A 20,871-nucleotide genomic window follows, 5' to 3' on the forward strand; every position below is an offset into this window, starting at 1 on the left:
AAATGGTACCCTGACAGAGCCTTCTGGACCAAAAGTAGGAACCAGCAATTCAGGATGGGTCTGGGTACAGAGCCGGTTCAATGGAGCTTTAGAATAAACAGTTGGAGAGGGAGAATAGGCTTGTACCCTGCTTTTCTGGCAACTGTGGGCCAAAACAGCAAAACTTTGGGCCAAAACCAAAGCCCCAAACAAATCCTCTTTTTCTGCTTAACTTCATGGACTGCAGAGATAAAGATCAGGAGCATTTCTGTGGCTTGTCTACATCCACCAGGCCTGTGCACATTGTTCCCAAGGGAACTTACTCTATGGTAAGTGCATTTAAGATCACAGCTATGAAGTTCTGGATCTTGCTCTAGGGATTGGGGTTTTGTTTTTTGTATATTTAAATTTTCAATGAAACGTCAAATGAACTTGACTTTCTCTGGATTGCACCACTGGTTTCTGCATAGAGTCACATTAATCAAATTTTTTAAAAAATAATTCCAGAAACCATTAATAACAAAACCTATCCTGAAGATTCTCTTAGGTGTAGAGAATGCCAAAGATTGGACTGCTTCTCATACTGGATGATCTAAAGAAAGTTTCCAAAAATGATTCATTGAAGCAGAAACCACTTTCTTTTCCTTTGAAAAATATGCATTTTTCTTGCTCATCCATCCAAGTTCCTTGTAATGAGGTTACTTGAGGCTATCATTCATTAAGCTTTGCTGATCATCAGCAGATTGTGCAGAATCAATTTATGCTTCCCCAAATGGGAATCTTCCTCCCCACTGTTTAAGTCAAATGAGGAATGCCACCGCTGAATCATGGAGGCAGGTCAGCTGAGGATTAGCATGCTTTCAATTACACAGTTATTAATTCCATTAAACAATGAAAAATGTAGTGTGGCCCTGCCAACAGGCTTCCCATTAGGCACGGTGAACTTGAACATTACACTGTGATTCTTATATCCCATGTTGTTTTTCCCCTCAACCTGCAAAGAGCAAAATAAGCACTTGGATTTACAGGCTAAAGCAGCAGCACCACACTGCAGCGAAAGCACACGTGCCATTGTTATTATGTGTTTTTTTAGCAAAGGACCAGTTTACACACCCATGAGGCAGAGGATTGTTGTTCCATGCATACATTCCTCCCATAGCCACTGTTTACACAAAGTAGCTCCACATAGGCTTGTAAGCATGGTGGTCCAACCAGCCCAGTCCCTTTCCATAATAAAGAGTAATCAGGGTTTCCAACCAGTTGTTCAATCCAGAGAAAGTCAGGTTCATTTGACATTTCATTCAAATAGATGAAATTCATCAACATCACATCAAGAAGCAGGGACATTTCACTCATTACCCAAAAATTGGGGGGGGGGCATTCAGCTGCAATCCTATGCATTGCGTTGTTTTCCTCCCATAGGAGCCAACTCCAGGGGGCTGTTGGTGCTTGGGCACCCACAATAATATAATTGTGGAGGGTGGGCACCCACAAAGTCAATGGAAAAGGCCCATACGGAGAGAAGCAGTTCAGCTCTGTCCTCCACAGCCAGCCAACGAGGAATCCTTTTCCCAAGCAGGGCTCAGGCATGGAGGCAGATTCTCTCTGCCTCCGAATCCCTCATCTCGGAAAAGGTTTCCTCGCTGACTACTGGTTGTGTGACGTCACAAGCACTACGTGCAGGCATGTGTGTGTGTGATATCACACGTCTGTGTGTGGCAGTGGACACCCACAATCCTGAGGGCGAGAGAAGAAGAAGAAGAAGAAGAAGAAGAAGAAGAAGAAGAAGAAGAAGAAGAAGAAGAAGAAGAAGAAGAAGAAGAATAGTAGTAGTAGTAGTAGTAGTTTGGATTTGATGTCCCGCTTTATCACTACCCGAAGGAGTCTCAAAGCGGCTAACATTCTACTTTTCCTTCCTCCCCCACAACAAACACTCTGTGGGGTGAGTGGGGCTGAGAGACTTCAGAGAAGAGTGACTGGCCCAAGGTCACCCAGGAGCTGCATGTGGAGGAGCGGGGATGCGAACCCAGTTCCCCAGATTATGAGTCTATCGCTCTTAACCACTACACCACACTGGCTCTCCTGTTTCCTCCTAAGTTCTACTCAGTCAGTTATTCATTGGGACTTCTGAGTAGACATGTCTGAGAATACAGCCCTAGACTTTTTCACTCTCATTGCCCCACCAGCTTCCCCATTATGTTCTTTGGACTGTAATCAAGGAGTTTCCTTTCCCCACTTGATTAGTGATATTGTATCTTTATGTCTAATGTTATTTCAAAATAAAAGCCCATTAAAGGCGGGGGGGAGTGGGCACAGGTGGCCAGGTGCAGCAGCGCAGGTGTTTTGTGGGCATTGTGGTAGTAGTACATGTTTGTGGTACTAAAACCCACCTTGCAATCAGCCGCACAGATCGCTCTTGATTGCGCAGCTACGCTATCCAATTTAATTCCGCCGTTTTGAATTCCAAATGGCTTCTTAAGTTGCTTTTCAGCTTGACAAATTACCAAGAGAAAGAAGATGATTAGGCTTACACCTAGGTGAACTCTCCCCCTGTCAGTGTGGCATCTTTGACAAACAGCAAAATAGGATGCTGCATTGCAATCTTCTTGCATTTGATGTAGGGATATTTGTTGCTGTGCTGCTCTCTTAGCACTGAAGAGCACCATTTGCTTCAAAACAGGAGGATCCTGTCTTTTGAGTACAGGCAGTTCCTCCTTATCAGCAATGGACAGCTAGTTCAGGGACAATTCACACATTACTTTTTTATTTTTTAGGTGTGAAAGTTAAGGTGTTTTAAGTGTACATCAAGGGTGGAAAAGTGTGGATACAGCAGACACATGTTTGCTAATGTGTCTGTTGTATGTATAAACATCACTACTGTATTGTGGTCGGCTTCAACTTTCTAATGAAGGTACCAAATTTCCTGTGTGCAATATGTGAAACAGCCCTTGGATAAGATGATTCATGGTGTTGAGCTGCAATCTTCTTTATAAAAGATGGCAGTCCTTGTCAATGGCCTGTAGTCAAATGGGACACAACCATATTTAGCATAGCTGCATCAGTTCTGTTTTAGCAGTATAATGTAGCTAGTCCCTCGTGTCCGGAGGATATATAAAACAGTACTGTGGAAAGACAGTAGGCAAAATATTATATTTCGCCTTTCGTGATATGGGTAGAATTTGGTGGCTGGTCAAACATTTCTTAACTACCTTAGAAAATAATTAACGGAGATGTCAGAATTTCTATCCCTTCTTATTTCCCTCACCTGCCACCTGTTATATGAGATTGAGGCAAGGCAGCATGCAAATTACATATATACTTATATAGCATAAAATAGGAATTATAGGAATCCTTCTCTAAGACAGTACAATTTTTCAAATCATTGGGCCTCCACAGTGACATTAAAGGAAAGCTACATTTCTATATACGCACACACACTGTAGCCTAAAACAAAAAAAAAAAGTTCCTGTTATTATTCAGGGCTGGTAGAGCCTGAAAGGGTTAAAACTGCAAGCTAGTGTTGGGTTTCCTTTTGTATCATCTGAAGTGGGGGAAATGGTCACAGTCAGTTAGTCACATCAATGAACACAGAAGCACATCTGTAAGCTAAGCCAACAGTTTCCCCTGCCTGCTTCTTTTCTGTGACACAAAGCAGTCAAAGAAGCATCCAAAAGTGTTGACATTTGAATCCCTATATTGATACAAACGTATCAGTAGGAAGCAAAAGTCTCCATTGCCCAGGTAGGTCCCAATGCTATCATATATACCCCAATGTGAAGGGGTTTGCTTATTTGTCTTTCTTTAATTTTTCTTTCTTGAGAAATCATATCTTCACATTTCTGCACTAGGATAGGCAAGGCAGACTAGAGTAGCACAGAAACCAGGTTGTAAAGTGTTTGGATACTGAATTGCCTACAGTGGATCTTTCAAGATTTACAAAACAAATACTGAATAAATGGGGGGGGGGCTTTTTAAAGGTAACTCTGACTATATGTATTATTAGTAGGACTATGTTGTTTATTCATGGTTGCACATAGCAGAAGATGACACACATAAGCATGCCAGCTATGTAGTGGTTCAGTGCAGGAAAATTCTGTGGCAATTGGCATCTACATACATCCAGCTCTGTAGAACCACTGCAGGACACAAATAATCTGCTAAAACAGAGTTAAGAGACCCTTCTGTTATGTTAGTCATATTCATAGTAGACCTATGAAAATCATTGGATAAAGTCCAGTGACTTCAGTATCACTAGCACTGGCCACCAATATACTAGTTGTTTCTCCTTATTTTTATAGCCTTTGGGTGTGTTTTAGTTCCATCAGGAGCTTCCAAACTTTTTAAAAGTTAAGATAAATCAGACTATTGTCTTAAACAGATGTACCTGGGAGTAACTCCCAATGAACTCAGCTGGACTTGCTTCTGAGCAGATATCCACAGAACTAGGATCCTAAAGCTGAAGGAAAAAACACACAACTTTTAGTACATGCTTCAAATTAAGTACTTTGAAAGGTCATTGTTTGCAGGTGATTGTTTGTTTGCAGGAGAGTGGGAGGGCTGCTCATTGTAAATCACTTCTCTGTCCTACTTCCCTGTTCTTGATAAGCAAGGAGTAATTTTGTACAGCACCCACCTCACTCCGTAAAGGTTTCACATTTTTCATTACTCGTGCGGTTTTTTATTTTTTCACATGCACATTGCAGGCTCTCGCTCAACTTATTAGGTCTGCAAGTATCCCGTCTTTGCTGGTTCATAGCAAAGAATCTTGAGTGTCAAATGACGACACTGGCAGACCAATAGAGACTCAGAAGTGATGTGTTTCTCCTCTTTATCTATTGAGTCTTATCAAATACCCGGTATACATGGGACACAAGTATATACACACATTTGTGGAGGAGGCTTATCATAAGAACTAAAACTGGGAATTGATGTTGAGGGGTGATTAACAGGTTTCCTGTGGCCTTCCATATATTGTTGGACTTCAAGGGAGTTACCCCAGCGAGCATGGCCAATGGTCAGAAGTGATGGGAACTGAACACATTAATGTTAATGTGAGCCACAGGTTCCCCACCCTGTATCTGTCTCCAATTTGCCATGTATACAGAGAAAAACATTACAAATAGGATGTTTTGATTCAGCAGTAGTCAATGGGGATGCTATCATCTATAACCATTGGCCATGCTAGCTAAGTCAAAAAGAGTTAGTCCAATGACATCTGGAGGGCATTACATTTGCTGTTTTTAACTAAAACAATACATTCCCTGTTCTGTTGGTCTCTTTAAACATCCTTTTATTTGTATCTGATATGCTGTATTGCTGGTCATTGCATCAATCTTTGTGTTGTGTTGTGTTGTGTTGTGTTGTTGTGCTGTGCTATGTTATGTTATGTTATGTTATGTTATGTTATGTTGTTATGTTATGTTATGTTATGTTATGTTATGTTATGTTGTTGTTATGTTATGTTATGTTATGTTATGTTATGTTGTTATGTTATGTTACGTGCCCCACCCTGGTGTCTGTCTGGATAAAGAGTGGATAGTCACTATTTTAAATAAATAAATAATAAGATGTGTTCCTAAAGATAAAGAGTGCATTCTTATATGACTGCTGAGGAGCTTACTCCCAAGTAACTCGGTATAGCATTGAAGCCTTAATCTATTATCATTTATGAGATTCTTTTTTAATATAAAAATTATCAAGCATGATATGTGTAATGCAGCCTCCCTCAACCTGGTGCTCTTTAGATGTTTGCTGCTACAGCTCCCTTTTCCTCTGACCATTGGCCATGCTGCCTGCAGCTGATGAGAGTTGTAGTGCAAAACATCTGGAAGCCACCATGTTTGGCTTATTGCATCCCTCCAGATGTTTTCTTGTTCTTGTCAATACTTAGCATGAACATACACACACATATGTACCGGTACACACACAGGTGCAAAGAAATATGGAGCTCTCCCTTGATAGACGGTGCTGAATACATGATAAATAAATAAAATTAACTGCATTGTTGCGAACACATAGCACCACACCAATGTAATTATTTGTTTCTGGATGTTTATAGTGAACAGCTGCACATCAGCAGCTTACCGCTCAGGTCACATCCTCACCTTACATTTAAGCCAATGTTATACTACTTTAATAGTCATATCTATACCCAAAGAATCCTGGGCACTATAGTTCATTAAGGGTGCTGAGAGTTATTAAGAGACACACACCCCTTCCCCTCACAGAGCTACAATTCCCAGAGTTGATTGTGAAACAACTCCAGGAATTGTTGATTGCTTCCTTGTAGTGCAATTTAAAGTGACTTCCTCATGGGACTTTTAACATGTGAACGGACTCTAAAAATGTACTCCAGTAACAGCAACAACAACAATTTTATTGCTTGCTTGCTTGTTTGCTTGCTTGTTTATTTATTATACCCCAGTTATTCTGGGTGGCTCCCAACAGAATACTAAAAACATGATAAAACATCAAACATTAAAAACTTCCCTAAACAGGGTTGCCTTCAAATGTCTTATAAAAGTCAGATTGTTGTTTATTTCCTTGACATCTGATGGGAGGGCATTTACAGGGCGGGTTCCCTGTAACCTCACTTCTCACAGTGAGGGAACTAGAAGACCCTCAGAGGAGGACCTCAGGCTGAACGATGGGGGTGGAGACGTTCCTTCAGGCATACTGGGCCAAGGCCGTTTAGGGCTTTAAAGGTCAGCACCAACACTTTGAATTGTGCTTAGAAACGTACTGGGAGCCAAAGAAGGCACTTTTAAAGCACACAGCTTCCCCCAAAGAATCTTGGGAACTATAATTCTTAGCACCATTAACAAATTACAGTTTGCAGGATTCTTTGTGGAAAGTCATGTGCTTTAAATGAGCAGTGTGGATGTGTCCTCTGTACTTCTAGTATGATGGCTTGTTATGCACATATCATGTTCCACGTTAAGTTACTTACTTTCCCTATGAGGAGATCTCAAGAAAAAAGACTGTGAAGGACTTCTGTCTGAGATCCCACAGTGTTTATATTGACTATCCACCAAGAGTGACACTTGTGGTGCCTGCTAGAGGGCAATGTTGTTTTATTCTGCAAAGTCAACCAATTCCAATCCCCCAGTGTAAAAGCATTAACCTCCCAGTCGTGAATCATTACGTGAAAACAAATTTCACTGGCCCTCTAATGCCGCTTACTCCCAGGTAATTGTGTATACAATTGTAACCTACATTTCTGCTCTTCTTAGGGTCTGCGAGACAAGAAGAAATGCACCCCCTCCGTGCACATTTTCCCAGCATATTTGCAACCTTTCACATAAATTTCAAGATTTGATAACACACAAAGCAAATGCAGAAACAAAATTTCTTTCAGATAGATGGGAGATAGATGCCCTAGGCTCAAGTTTTTGAAATAAAAACTAAAGTTTTTGGCCAGTGCAAACCTGGGAAGCCTTTAAGCAAACAATAAAGAGCCTGGCAAATCTATGCCATTTGCCACATCACAACTTCTTCTTGTCAGCATCCCAAGATATAAATGATAACAGACAAATGATAGCATCCTGTCAAGGATCATGATGCCTCTCATAATACAGTGGTACCTCGGGTTACATACGCTTCAGGTTACAGACTCCGCTAACCCAGAAATAGTACCTCGGGTTAAGAACTTTGCTTCAGAATGAGAGCAGAAATTGTGCTCCGGCGGCGCAGCAGCAGCAGGAGGCCCCATTAGCTAAGGTGGTGCTTCAGGTTAAGAACAGTTTCAGGTTAAGAATGGACCTCCGGAATGAATTAAGTATTTAACCCGAGGTACCACTGTAAACTATGGCACCTCTATTATGGTCATACATCTCTAAACTGAAAAATGCTGTTGAAGTATGCTAGCAATGTGCTGTTTTTGTTTCTGTGTAATGCAGCTGGTCTGAACATTTAGCAAAGCCAATGGGAGGCCTTTGTCAAGCCTAACTGCTGATGCACAGGAGGAGAAGCAACTAGTCCCCACTCAGCTATACTTTCCTCCCAAATATGTCCCCTGCAAGACTGTTAGACTTGAAAACAGCATCTCATTGGAGCCAGTTGGAAGCCCAAATAGGAACCTCTCATGAGGTGCATGTGGCCTGCAGGTCAGAGGTCCCCCAGACTGCATTTAAAGTCTAATTTCCTCCCCTAGCTCTATTTAAGATAGTAGTGTTGGACAGCTAGATAACAGAGAGGGAAGGCTTGGGGTTTCTAGCCTGTGATATGCATGTGATGCTCTTGCTGCTGCCTAGATCACATGCCATCTTCCTTTGGAGCCAAAACCTCAGGGGAACATTGTGTTGAAATGAAAAAGAGGTGTGGCTAGCATGAGAATTCCTTTTTAGCATCTTTCAACAGAGTTGGTGCAAGAATATTTCCAGGTGGACTGTGCCCTAAGTTAGCCAAGGCCTTTGACTTGATATTGATTCTTTGTAGCCTACCTAAACTCTTCATTTCTCAAAAGGCTTTCCAGAAGGACTGATACCACTTGATGAATTAATCCTGAAACTGGTCCCTGTTTCCAACCTCTTCCTCCTTGTTGCTCTGTTGTTAACACTGAGCAAGGGCTGGCTTGAAATGACATCCTTACGGGCTTACGTGCACTTGCAGCCAGACCTCTGAAAGTTTACCACTCTAGATGAGTGCTGAGCTATATGGCCTTGCTCCCTCCAGGAGAAGATATAAAACAAATGTCACATCTTATTTAGCCTTTTGATTGCCTTTTCTACCGTTCTTTTTCATGTTGTGGTTCTCACAGCATTTATCCCAGAGAATTACTTCCATTGACAGGCAGTGACACAGGGTGAAGAGCAGTGACCTGATATGTTCAAGGTCGCACAGCCAAGCAGTAACTTATTTAATCACCCTGCAGCTCACCTTCTCATTCTCTTTTTTCCAGATATTGACAATACCATGACTTGTTTGCCTGAGAAGATGCCTCTTCAGATGATATCGACCATTAACAATTCTTCACTGATCCAGCCAGGATTTTCACTGCTGAACTTTGATGGCCGTGTTTTCTTGTTTGGACAGAAAGGCTGGCCAAAGAGGTCCTGTCCGACTGGAGTTTTCCTTCTTGATTTCAAAAAGGAAGAGCTGAAACTGAAGCCGGCATACTTCTCTAAGGATTCTTGCTACCTTCCCCCTCTGCGGTACCCTGCCATCTGCACTCCCAAAGGCAGTATGGTCCAGTCTGAGAAGTGTCCATACTTCATCCATGGAGGGAAAACACCCAACAATGAACTTTCTGATAAGCTGTACATCATGAGCCTAATCAGCAAGAATAGCAAGAAATTCACATTTAGGTGTACTGAGAAAGAATTAGCTGGGGAGGTCCCGGAAGCCAGATATGGTCATACCATTAATGTGGTTCATAGTCAAGGTAAAAGTATAATTGTTATAGTTGGGGGGAGATCATACAAGGCCCTCGGAGAGAGGACAACTGAAAACTGGAACAGTGTGGTTGACTGTATGCCATACATATTTCTGGTTGATCCTGAATTTGGATGTTGCACCTCACATGCTTTCAAAGAGCTTATGGGGGGATTCTCCTTTCATCTCTCCCTTGCTAGAAATGACACCATCTATATCATAGGAGGCCATTCCATTGAAAGTAATACGAGACCCCCAAATCTCTATAGAATAAAAGTTGACCTTCCCTTAGGAAGCCCAGCTGTGAACTGTAGTGTTTTGTCTGGTGGGATCTCAGTATCAAGTGCCATCATGACCCAGACTGGAGACCAGGAATTTGTCATTGTTGGGGGCTACCACTCTGATAACCAGAAGAGGATGGTTTGTAATACAATCAAGCTAGAAGATAACAAGATAGAGATAGTGGAAAGAGAGGCACCAGAATGGACCCCAGATATCAAACACTGCAAGATATGGTTTGGGAGTGATATGGGAAATGGAGCCATACTGTTTGGTATACCTGGAGACAACAGGCAGCTAATTTCAGATGCTAACTACTTTTACTTGTTGAGATGCAAAGAAGAAAGTGATCAGGACCCAGAACAGATGGCACAAGTGTGCAGTCAGAGTTCTACAGAAGATGCAGGAGAGTCTACGCCTTTTGAAGATTCAGAGGAGTTCACTTTCAGCTTTGACATTGACACCTATAATGAAGATGATGAAGAAGATGAGTCAGAAACAGGCTATTGGATCACCTGCTCTTCAGGCTGTGATATTGATATCAACACTTGGGTGCCCTTGTACTCAACAGAGCTCAACAAGCCAGCAATGATCTTCTGTTCAAATGGAGATGGTCACTGGGTCCACGCTCAGTGCATGGACTTATCTGAAGACATGCTTATTCACCTTTCACAGGTAAACACCAAGTATTTCTGCCCTGAGCATACCAGTTTGGCCAGGGGACTGCAGACTCCCAAGGAGACTCCTCCAGTAGAAAAGCCACCCATGAAAGCATTGCACAGGAAAAAACCCATGACAATATTCACTCCTGCAAAAAAGTCCTTTATCCGGAAGCTATTTCAATAGTCTAACAGTAATGAATGGCATTTTGGTATGAAAAACTCTGAGATCCCAGTTCAGTGACCAGTAACAAATCAAAATAGTTTTAAGATTTCATAGTGATGCTTTGGTTTCATTTTTTTTGTTTTGTTTGTAATTATTTGGATTTATTTCAGTTTAATATGATGATCACAGTACTTGAGACTTGTAAAAGACTCCACAATTCCCTGTATAGTTCCATATTTGAGACGAATATTCTTCTTGGCTTGGCTTCTTGGCTTCTTATTCTGTGGATAAAATGTTTTAGAGATGGTAGGCTAAGTGTTTTTCTTGGCTTTTACCAAGGGTGAAGGTTGTGATTGTTTTTAGCCGTCAGGGTACTCCCAGCTGGTTGCCCAGGAAAGTATCAATACAAGGAAAAGTTTCTTACAGTCCTTGTTTTATTTCAGACTATAGAACCCAGCCCACTACCCAACTCTTGGATAGTGGCATCGTCCCGAGTAAATCTCCACCCCATTTCTCTCCCACTTCCTCATTTGTCATCATCATCATCTCCTCTACGGATGCCGCTAAATGCCCTTTGTCTTTGAGCTCTTTGCTCTCCTACTTTTAAGGCTCTCTGGGTTCCAGGAGATGGTGGGTCTGGAATGCTTTCTAGTGACAACCTGTCAGCCAGCTGCTGCTCTGGCTCTTCCTGCTCATCCTCTCCCATTATTTCCCACCTTTTCCCCTCATCTGCCTCTGAGCTGTGACCTCCTCTGCTCAGCCCCTGACATCAGCTCTATACCATTGTTGTAATTATAGCTTCTGTATTTTTTAAGTTCTAAGATTTTAAAATAAAATAAAAAGGAAAGACAAATGCTGCTCCATTTTATAGCATCATTAGAAATGCATTTTACCGGATCAAAATGGTTTTGCTTAAATTCAGCAAAGCAATGATTGTATTAATATAATGTGTGGTATGACCAATAATGCTATCTCTTCTGAGATTCTAGCCACATTCACACTATACAGTTGAAGCACTATGATACCACTTTAAATAGTAATGGCTGCACTCTCCCGGGGGTGAAAACTACACACACTCAAAACCAAACCACATGGAGAAAATGAGAGGACAGACGAACTCATGAGAAGAACTCCAGTTTATTCAGGGGACAAAAGCCTGTGGTGACATTTAGAATCACCATACCTTGACTTTTTCTCAAAGGTAGCTGAGCAAAGGTACAGATGACCTGGCTCCAGGTACAGCATAAAATAAGAATATCTCCACTGAGTCAGACCATTGGCCCATCTGCCATCTAGCATAGGATTATCTCATTGACTGGTGGTGGCTCTTCTGGTTTTCAGCTGGATTCTTGGCAGCCATTTTGTGCTGGCACCCATGGCATTTTATCGATATATGAATACCAGCACCTTGCTTTCTTACCCAAAAAAGCACTGCCCAGAGCTAGAGGTGATTTGCATAAGGTCTTGTTCTGTATGCATATATATTACTATGCAGAAGAGTTTTAAAGCTTAACCAGAAAATTCAAAAAAGTTATCTAGTCAGCTTTCATATAAAACAATCAGTAAACCTGATTCAATCAGCAGTGAATTTACATGGCATTAAACAAGACATAATGGTGCAGAAATCTTCCTTTTATTTTTTTTCAGCACAGAATAATATGTTTGAGTGAAAGATGCCACACATTAGATTTATTTGTAATTAAGTGGAACCATACATACAAATTTGTGCATAGAATGCTTTATTTCCAAAAATGCAAAATTGCTTTAATTTTGTATGAGGAAATGCTGTGATTACTTACAATCTTTGTAAATTAGAAATGTGGAGATTATTCAATGTCTTGTGGTGACATGTATTTTGGAAGTTGGCACTTCATTTTTATTGAATTTGTATAAAAAAAATTGGCAAGAATATCCTATGGTTTTTGCAAGAACAATAAATGCATTAAATTAAAAAAAAGAATAATGTGCTTGAGAACCAGTACCATCATGCTTAGGATTTAACAGGTTTGATAACCGACACGAACATGGATAGGACTGAACATGCTATTAAGCATCCAAAAATGAATGCTTTAGATCCTATACATGTTTACTCTGAAATCCCATCGCATTCAGTGGGAGCTTAGGTAAAGGTAAAGGGACCCCTGACCATTAGGTCCAGTCGTGACCGACTCTGGGGTTGCAGCGCTCATCTCGCTTTATTGGCTGAGGGAGCTGGCGTACAGCTTCTGGGTCATGTGGCCAGCATGACCAAGCCACTTCTGACGAACCAGAGCAGCACACGGAAACACCATTTACCTTCCCGCCAGAGTGGTACCTATTTATCTCCTTGCACTTTGACGTGCTTTCAAACTGCTAGGTTGGCAGGAGCAGGGACCGAGCAACAGGAGCTCACCCCATCACGGGGATTCGAACCGCCGACCTTCTGATCGACAAGTCCTAGGTTCTGTGGTTTAACCCACAGTGCCACCTGCGCCCCTTCAGTGGGGGCTTAAAAGGTAAAAGTAAAGGTAAAGGTACCCCTGCCAGTAAGGGCCAGTCATGTCCAACTCTAGGGTTGCGCGCCCATCTCACTTAAGAGGCCGGGGGCCAGTGCTGTCCGGAGACACTTCCGGGTCACGTGGCCAGTATGACGAAGCTGCTCTGGCGAGCCTGCACCAGTGCATTACACGGAAACGCCGTTTACCTTCCCGCTATAAAGCGGTACCTATTTATCTACTTGCACTTAAGGGTGCTTTCGAACTGCTTGGTGGGCAGGAGCTGGGACCGAAAGATGGGAGCTCACCCCGCCGCGGGGATTCAAACCGCTGACCATGCGATCGGCAAGTCCTAGGCACTGAAGTTTTACCCACAGCGCCACCCGCGTCCCCCCTCAGTGGGGGCTTACTTGCTGCTTAATGTGTTTAGGATTGTAGTCACTGATACATGTGCATGGCTTGATATCAAAAGCACTGCTGATTACTCAAGGCTGCCTGAGCTGATCCAAAACTCCCTCAGGGAACTCACTTCCATGTAGGAGTTTACATGGAACTTGCAAGTAGTTTCTTTTTTATGTGTTTTTAATGTTTTCAGATATTTCAAATACATTTTTAATTTTTTAAAAATTGAATGGTTTTAGCACTTGGCCCTGGGCTCTTTTTGGAGGAAGGGCTGGATAAATATTTAGTTAATGAATGAATGACTAAATAATAGAGTGCATGCAGCTTTCTACAGGAATGGCAAAAGAGTTAGTTTGCTAGAGCTGATAGAGTGTTAGAATTTAGCAGGGATGCCTTTGCTTATCTCCCCACTCAGGTATGAAGCTCACTTGTTATTTCTCCATTTCATGTACCTCACAGGATTGTTGAGAGAACAAAATGGCACTATTCTTTTTGATGCACAACAATACTACAATTTTAAAGGCACACAGCATAGAAGCAAGGAAAAGGAGTCACAACCTTTTTTAAAAAAATAATAATCTTAGAATATTGAAGACAAAGCTTCAATTTTCCTAAGAAAGGTTCTGATTCAAACCTGACACAAAGCTGGTGGCCTCCAAAACACTCCAAGCCAAACCAGGCCAATTTCGGATCAACAAATTAAGATTCAATTTTCCTCCCCACTACTGAAAACACTGAGTGATATCCAACTAAGTCATTATCAGAATAGACCCAACAATTGTAATCAGCAGGCCTAACTTTGTCCACTGAGTTCAATGGACCTACTCTGAGAATTATGTAATTAGGCAGCACCTCTTGGACTGTGGCTTGCTGTGGTTTGAATTGTGTGGGGGTTCATGTGGGACCAGGATGGATGTTATTGCTCTGAAGCAGGTGCTAGTAGTGCCATTGCTTCCTTTCCATTCTGTTAATGTTGTCTAACGTAATCCATTCTGGAAACCTGTTAAGCTTTGTGATAGGAATTTTGAGGTCTTAGATATATGGTAATTTTCATAAGTGTACCAGCCAAGCATGTACATAGATCAGCACAGGAAGACCAACCTGGAACCATTTTGATTCCTAAACTGAGCAAATGTTTTCTCTGCAAGGTCAAAGTGGGAAACCTCCCCCATTGTCTCTTTCCTCACAAATCCCTCACAAATTAAGGGCACATTTAAGATATGAATAGGGTGTGAGCCTGTAAACTGGCCCAGGAACTAAGTATTTATCATTACAAAAGACTGGCCAGGCTTCCAAGGCAATCCAATCAAGAAACCTGCCAGACAGGAGATAAACAATGACAGGAGAAAAACAATATTCAAATTTCTGTTTTAGACCGCCTTTTATGTGATGTAGGTGTGAAGTATCTGGAGGGTGGTCTTGGGCTACACCCCTTCTGTGATATATGTATGATGTTTCTGGAGGTAGTCTTGATCTACAAGGTGGCAATTTCAAAAGTCTATATAAGGCCTTGTGTGCCATTGTTCTGGGTTCCTTCTCCTTTCCTGCAGGTGAGGGGAGCACCCTGTTGCAACAGATCAATAAAGATCAAGCTTACTAGCTGCTTTGCTTCTCAATATTCTCTGGTTGGCCTCTGTTATTTTCTTCTACCAATAGGGAACCTACGTAAGGACTCTATATTGGCTCTTGGATACCCCATAAGGGAAAAGGGCAATTTTTGTTTACAACAGCTTAAAAGTTCAGCAATCAAGGCATCAGCTTCTGAAAACATTCAAAAACCAGAGCATTTACTTCCGGGTTTTCAGTGTTCGGGAGTCATAGCATTCAAAAATGGAGCCGTTCGGGAACCAAGGTTTGACTGTATTCCTTATCTCTCGCACCCTGCTGATTACAGTGTCAGGAGGACTATGGGAGAACTGGGGGTAATGGGTTTCTTGTTCTGCTCACACAGCCAACTTATGCTTGTGCAACAGAACTTCCCCCATATCTCCTCTCAGTCTCCTATGTACCCCAACGAGTGTTCCAAGGGGTTCAGAGACAGACAGACACACTGAACAGATTTTGGGAAGGAGGAGATGAAGTGGAAGTCCAGCTGTGTGAGTGGAACTCTGCTTGTGCAGCATTGTCTGAAACCCTAACTCCTTTTTGCCCCCTCTCCCAATAAGAAAATAAGAAGTGTCTGCTGGATCAGGCCAATGGCACATTTATTCAACAGCATTCTGCCTTCGAGAACCAGGGCAGAGCATCTCAAATACAATTTCGCAGTAAACCATAAGAAAGGGACACGTTAAATATTTCTCAAAGACTTTATTTATAAGAACAATTTTAACAATAACATAAAATGAACAGAAGAAGAAATAATATTGCTTGATATAACCTTTGAAAACATTTTATTGGAAAATATGACACTGGTGGCCTCCTCAGCTCTCTGGTTCCACTGCAAAGCAAAGAGCTTCTGCTAAGTCTCATGATGTTATCATCTCAAGATGTTTCTTAACTCTTATAACCCCAAGATTAGGATACAAGTCATTGCTTTTATTTTTTAGTATATGTGCTGCCGAAGCGAGCACACAAGTCATTGCTTTTAAAAGCTGAGACAATGAGAATCACAGAATAAGCTAATAGATCATGTGTGTAGCCAGGATTTTTGTTGGGCGGGGGCAGGACCTCTGTTTGCTATGTATTTTTGTTGATTTTTTATTGATTTAGCGATTGGCAGCTGCCCCTCCATGCCCTCTGCCTTAGCTACGCCCCTGTAATGGTTTCTTAACAAAATAAAATAGTGCTCCGATAAAGAAATACCTTAAAGTTGCAGGGCATATGATTACAAGGACATCCATCCCACTTTGGCATGTGTTCTTGTTTTGATTTACTGAAGTAACAGAAAGTGGTTCCCTGTTTCTAGATTTTTGGATTTTACAGCCAGTGTTTGACTGCTGAATTGCAGTATGCTCTCTAAATCCTTAGAAAATGACAATGAAATAAATTGGGCATCCACATTTGCTTTAATTTTGGAATGATCATTAATGACACAGTTTAGGACACATGGCCGAGTCCTGAGTTTAGAGCATTTGTAACTGGCTACCTCAAAATCAAGCACAAATCCTTTTCGTCTGAAGCAATAAGGTAAGCATAGAATATGGCGAAACAAGAGAAAGCAATGTCTGTTGGTAAACTGCCCAGCATGTAAGGTCCCAGCCACTGGCCTCCTGAACCAAACCCCAGTTAAATCAAAGTGGCATTGGTAGGATCCAGACAGCTAAATTAACACAATGAATTAATTGTTAGCTGAACTCCAAGTTTCTTGGTTGGGGTTCAGCCTGCCTGTTAAAACACCTTGCACAAGTCTTTCGACAACAAAACTACAGAAAATAATTGCCAAGAGCTGAGTTTCAATACAATTTAGCAAGAACGATTTAAAGAGGGGGGGGGACAGCTTCCCAACCAACAGAATGAGCATCTGAGGTATTTATATCAATTTAGAGTAGAAAGGAAATGTAATTTTGAAGAAGAGAAAGAATGTAAGTGCTTCCACTTATTTAAAGCTGCTTCAAAGCCCCCAAAAGCTTCACAATAAACCATTTGCCTAGCCGTGGGCCAACACTGCACATCTCTTGGCAAATAACAAAAATCACTCTCATTCAGATGCAAGGCTGTGCAGTTTGTCCTATTGTTTTTCTCTCTACACTTCACTAAAGGAATCAGTTGCTGGAGACTTCCTTTTGTCTAAATGAGTTCAAAGCCTCTCAACCAAACAGACACCTTTATTTAAATAATGCAGCAACAGAGACAAAGAGAACACAAGACTAATTTCAAGTTTGTACAGGAGAAAGACAACAAAACAAAACCAGCCTCAACTTTCCCCGATAGCGTGCGCCGAGGAAATCAGATGTCAACCCCCTCCCCTAAGTGTCTGGGGGATTTAATAGTGTAACTTCCAGACTAATATCTCAAATGAGACTCTTTGCAACAACCCACACGACTAAGGAATCATACAAAAAAGCAGGGTAAAATAAGGATAGAATTTTTGTGTGTGTGTGTGCGTGTTTTTAAGAGTAAAGGACCCCTAGATGGTTAAGCCCAGCCAAAGGCGACTATGGTGTGCGCAGCTCATCTCACTTCAGGCCAAGGGAGCCGGTGTTTGTCTACAGACAGTTTTCCAGGTCATGTGGCTAGCATGACTAAATTGTTACTGGTGCACAGAGTGCACAGTGTGATGAGTGCTAGAGCGCACTGAAATGCCATTTACGTTCCCACCGCAGCGGTACATATTTATCTACTTGCACTGCTATGCTTTTCAACTGCTAGATTGGCAGAAGCTGGGAAAGAGCAACAGGAGCTAAATTCAGAATACTTGAATATCTCTAAGGCATGTATAGATTGAGTTGAGTCATGTACAGCTTTGTTCAAAAGAAGAAATCCTAACTCAGACTTTTTAGAATCAGTAGAGAAAATATTAAGTATGAGGTGGGCAGAGCCCAGCACCCTAATTTGCCCCCTGCAAGTCCCTGGTCATCTGATGAGCCCAAAGAAGGTAATAGTCCCTCTGGTATTTGGAGCTGCATGGATCAGCTGTGTGCCTGCCCTTATGTGTGTATGTGTAGGAGAGAGAATGTGTGAGAGAATATCGGGTAGCTTTTTGCCACGTGCAACACTGGCATGTAGGCAAAAACAAAACAAAAAAGCCCCCAAGCCCCCTCCTGCTGAAGTTTACATGTACCAGGTACTGCCAACGCATTGCAAAAGATGACAGAAATATATTGAAGCAGATTTGGCATGCAGATTACAAACTCTGCAATGTCAGGTTCCAGATAAAGTAGGAAGCAAGCAGCAGCATGAATAGTTCAGAACTTCAGAGTTGTGCCAAAGGAAAGGTGCAGATTTTACTGAGCCTTCTGGACTTGTCTGTAAATAAAATTTTCACAGTGGGCAGTAAGATCCCTTTAAGCATCAATTGGGTTTATTTATAATCAATCGAATTTATTAAGAGCCATCTACAGATGGTCCTGAAAGCAGACTCTTAGTGCATTGTGAGAGTCTCAGCAATGGGATGCTTGGGGAATTTTATTTTTTGCAAAACTCTTGAACCTCACCTTCCAGACTACTGTTGGACCCAAATGCAGTTGTTGTTGTTGTTGTTGTTGTTTTTGAAGTTTGCACCTCTTCAATTTTGCAATATAGCTCTCAGCTCCAAAATTGTACCCAAAGCATAGAAAGATGCATATTTTCAAACAAATACATACTGCAAGAGAAATTACATATATAAGAATAACATTTGCTTATTACCAAAAACAATTTGCAATCTGTTAAAAAGCTAAAATATGTTAAGTAAAAATACAAAGGAAAACATTTCAGGGTTGTTTTTTTAAAAAAAATCGTAACCCTTAAGCAAACATTTTTAAAAGAAACATAAGATTAGTTCAGAAAACAGTAAAAGATAAAATCACTGCTATTGTATCAATAAAATTACTTGTCACAAAACTTGCTGGCAAAATATAAAAGAGACTGTCATAAAAAGCATATGCTGTAGTTATCTGAACAGCCTGGATAGGCATTATCCCAGTGTGCAAACAATTTTATAAATACTGTACTGATGCTAATAGATGAGCAGCATTGCAGATGTGTAAATTAAACTAATCACAATCCAATAAGGTATTTAAAACAAAAGCTTACATTTAAAGCATGCTGAAACCATTAACAATAAATTCACTGGGACTTCTTGCAAACCTATAGAAGATGGTCGTTTATTTAGTAAGTGGTGTTAAGAACAGAAAGATGGGTGTGCCTACCAATAACCTGCAACCCATTGTCTCCTTCTTGCCCTCTTCCCATGATCTCACGTAAGTCTGTGTGCATGCTGTGACATCATCACAATTCAAGTTTTTCCATCCTGCTCCAGTTCATTGGTCTTTGCTTGTAGAGTCAAGGAAACTTGAAATGTGATGATTTCAAGCTTTCAGTTTCTGGTGTTGTTCTTACAAGGACATAAACATGACTGATTTTTTTCTGGATTGAAGCCTATAAGTTTTTATTTTATCCTATATTGGCACAGCCTCACATCTAAGTATTAGCAACATTTAATGAACAATAAGGGCCAAATCCCTTCATGTTGCTATTAGAAACCAGAGGCCACTGGCCACCAATAAAGAAAACTCAAATTTTTAAATGAAATATTTATATTTTATCTATTAAATGAAGGTGTATTCTACCCTTAAGATGGATTCCCATGGTGAATAAAATATAGCTATAAAATGGGTTCCCAGGGAGGATAAACTATAGCTATGAAAACAAGCATTCTATTATCTCTCTGCATTATAATCTTCATTTGATGTCTCCACAAACTTTTCTAAACTTCCAAAACTTTGGCAAAAGTTACTACATGATAGAAAGAAATCAGAATAAGATTCCTAAAACCTTTCAACTTTCCTCTTACAAACTGGTCAGTAATTCACACCAGTCTACTAACACGCCTTATCATATTCTGGAATATGTTACCCAGGACAGCCCACCATAAAATGCCGTCAAAGGCAGGACTCTCTACCACTCATTGTAAACAGCAATGCTATTTCCAAGTCTGCCTGCACTAAAGGCAGTTCAGCTCCAGGACCAATGCAATTTTACCCTCTGCTTAGAATTCCATGGAATCAGTAATTTCTAATGAGTCTTCCAGTGTCATGAAATCTCCCATACTCTGCTCTGGATTTAATGTGAACCCCTGGCTTTTCAACATATTATGAGCATTCATGAACTTCTGCAAATGTTTTGAGGTGTACAGCCAATGGTGCTTCAAGACATCCTCCATTTCATAGCATTTTGATTGCCTGGCGTTCATTTTTCGAAAGCGCCTGAATAGCTTGTTCCCAGATTCATTGCCCTCACTTGCCCAAGCACCAATGGAGCCATCTCTTTCAATAATTTCAGGAACATGAGCAAGTGTTTTATGAAAGTAATTTGTGATCCTTCCCTCATATCTGTAACTGAATTTTGTGGACAGCAACTCTGCGAAACGTTGAGAATGGAAGCTGTACTGGCAAACAAGTTCTGGGCATTCCTTGGTGGGACATGAGGACCGCCATACTGGCTTCATCTTAAGGTAAAGGTCCATGAGTTCTCTAAGGGCTTCCTGTCTCTCATCACACTTTATTAATTCACAAACTGCTTCCACAGTCTCTTTGGTCATGAGTTTTCTTGCAAAATTTCCATTCATCCTTGTCATGGGCTTTAAGTTCATTTTCTTTCTCAGGAGCTTATCAAGAGTTGATTGCCACCTCTTTCTCTCTTCTTTGGATGCGTCAGGATTTTTGTATACTTCGCCAATCTCAAACTGGAATATTTTGTAAAACTCGGCTGCATTGCCAATGTCACAGTGCAATGCATCTATCGAAGGAACAGTCTCAATAAAAGGCTTGGCAGAAACACCCTTCACTCTGTCACGTAGTTCTTCAACAGTCTCGTGGAAAGGGTTTGACCTCCACACCTCATAGCGCTCTAGGTTTTCAGTATGACTTCTAGTTATGGAATGGAGGATCAAGTTCTGAGA

General features: G+C 41.2%; 1 protein-coding gene and 1 long non-coding RNA gene across 2 annotated transcripts in view; one reads left to right on the forward strand and one right to left on the reverse strand.

Moving 5' to 3' along the window:
- The window catches only part of LOC309359013, an 812,289-nt gene that overhangs the window by 656,724 nt on the left and 134,694 nt on the right, over nucleotides 1–20,871 (reverse strand). The gene's annotated exons all lie outside the window — the stretch shown is intronic.
- Nucleotides 3,636–10,476, forward strand: RAG2 (recombination activating 2; the record flags this gene model as incomplete). Its single annotated transcript, XM_081919117.1, has 2 exons — nucleotides 3,636–3,720; nucleotides 8,879–10,476. Exon 2 carries the CDS (start codon nucleotides 8,893–8,895, stop codon nucleotides 10,474–10,476), a length of 1,584 nt encoding a protein of 527 aa, XP_081775243.1. The 5' UTR covers nucleotides 3,636–3,720; nucleotides 8,879–8,892.

The sequence above is a fragment of the Podarcis melisellensis genome (genome assembly GCF_964234715.1).
Source record: "Podarcis melisellensis genome assembly, chromosome: 1".
NCBI lineage: Eukaryota > Metazoa > Chordata > Lepidosauria > Squamata > Lacertidae > Podarcis > Podarcis melisellensis.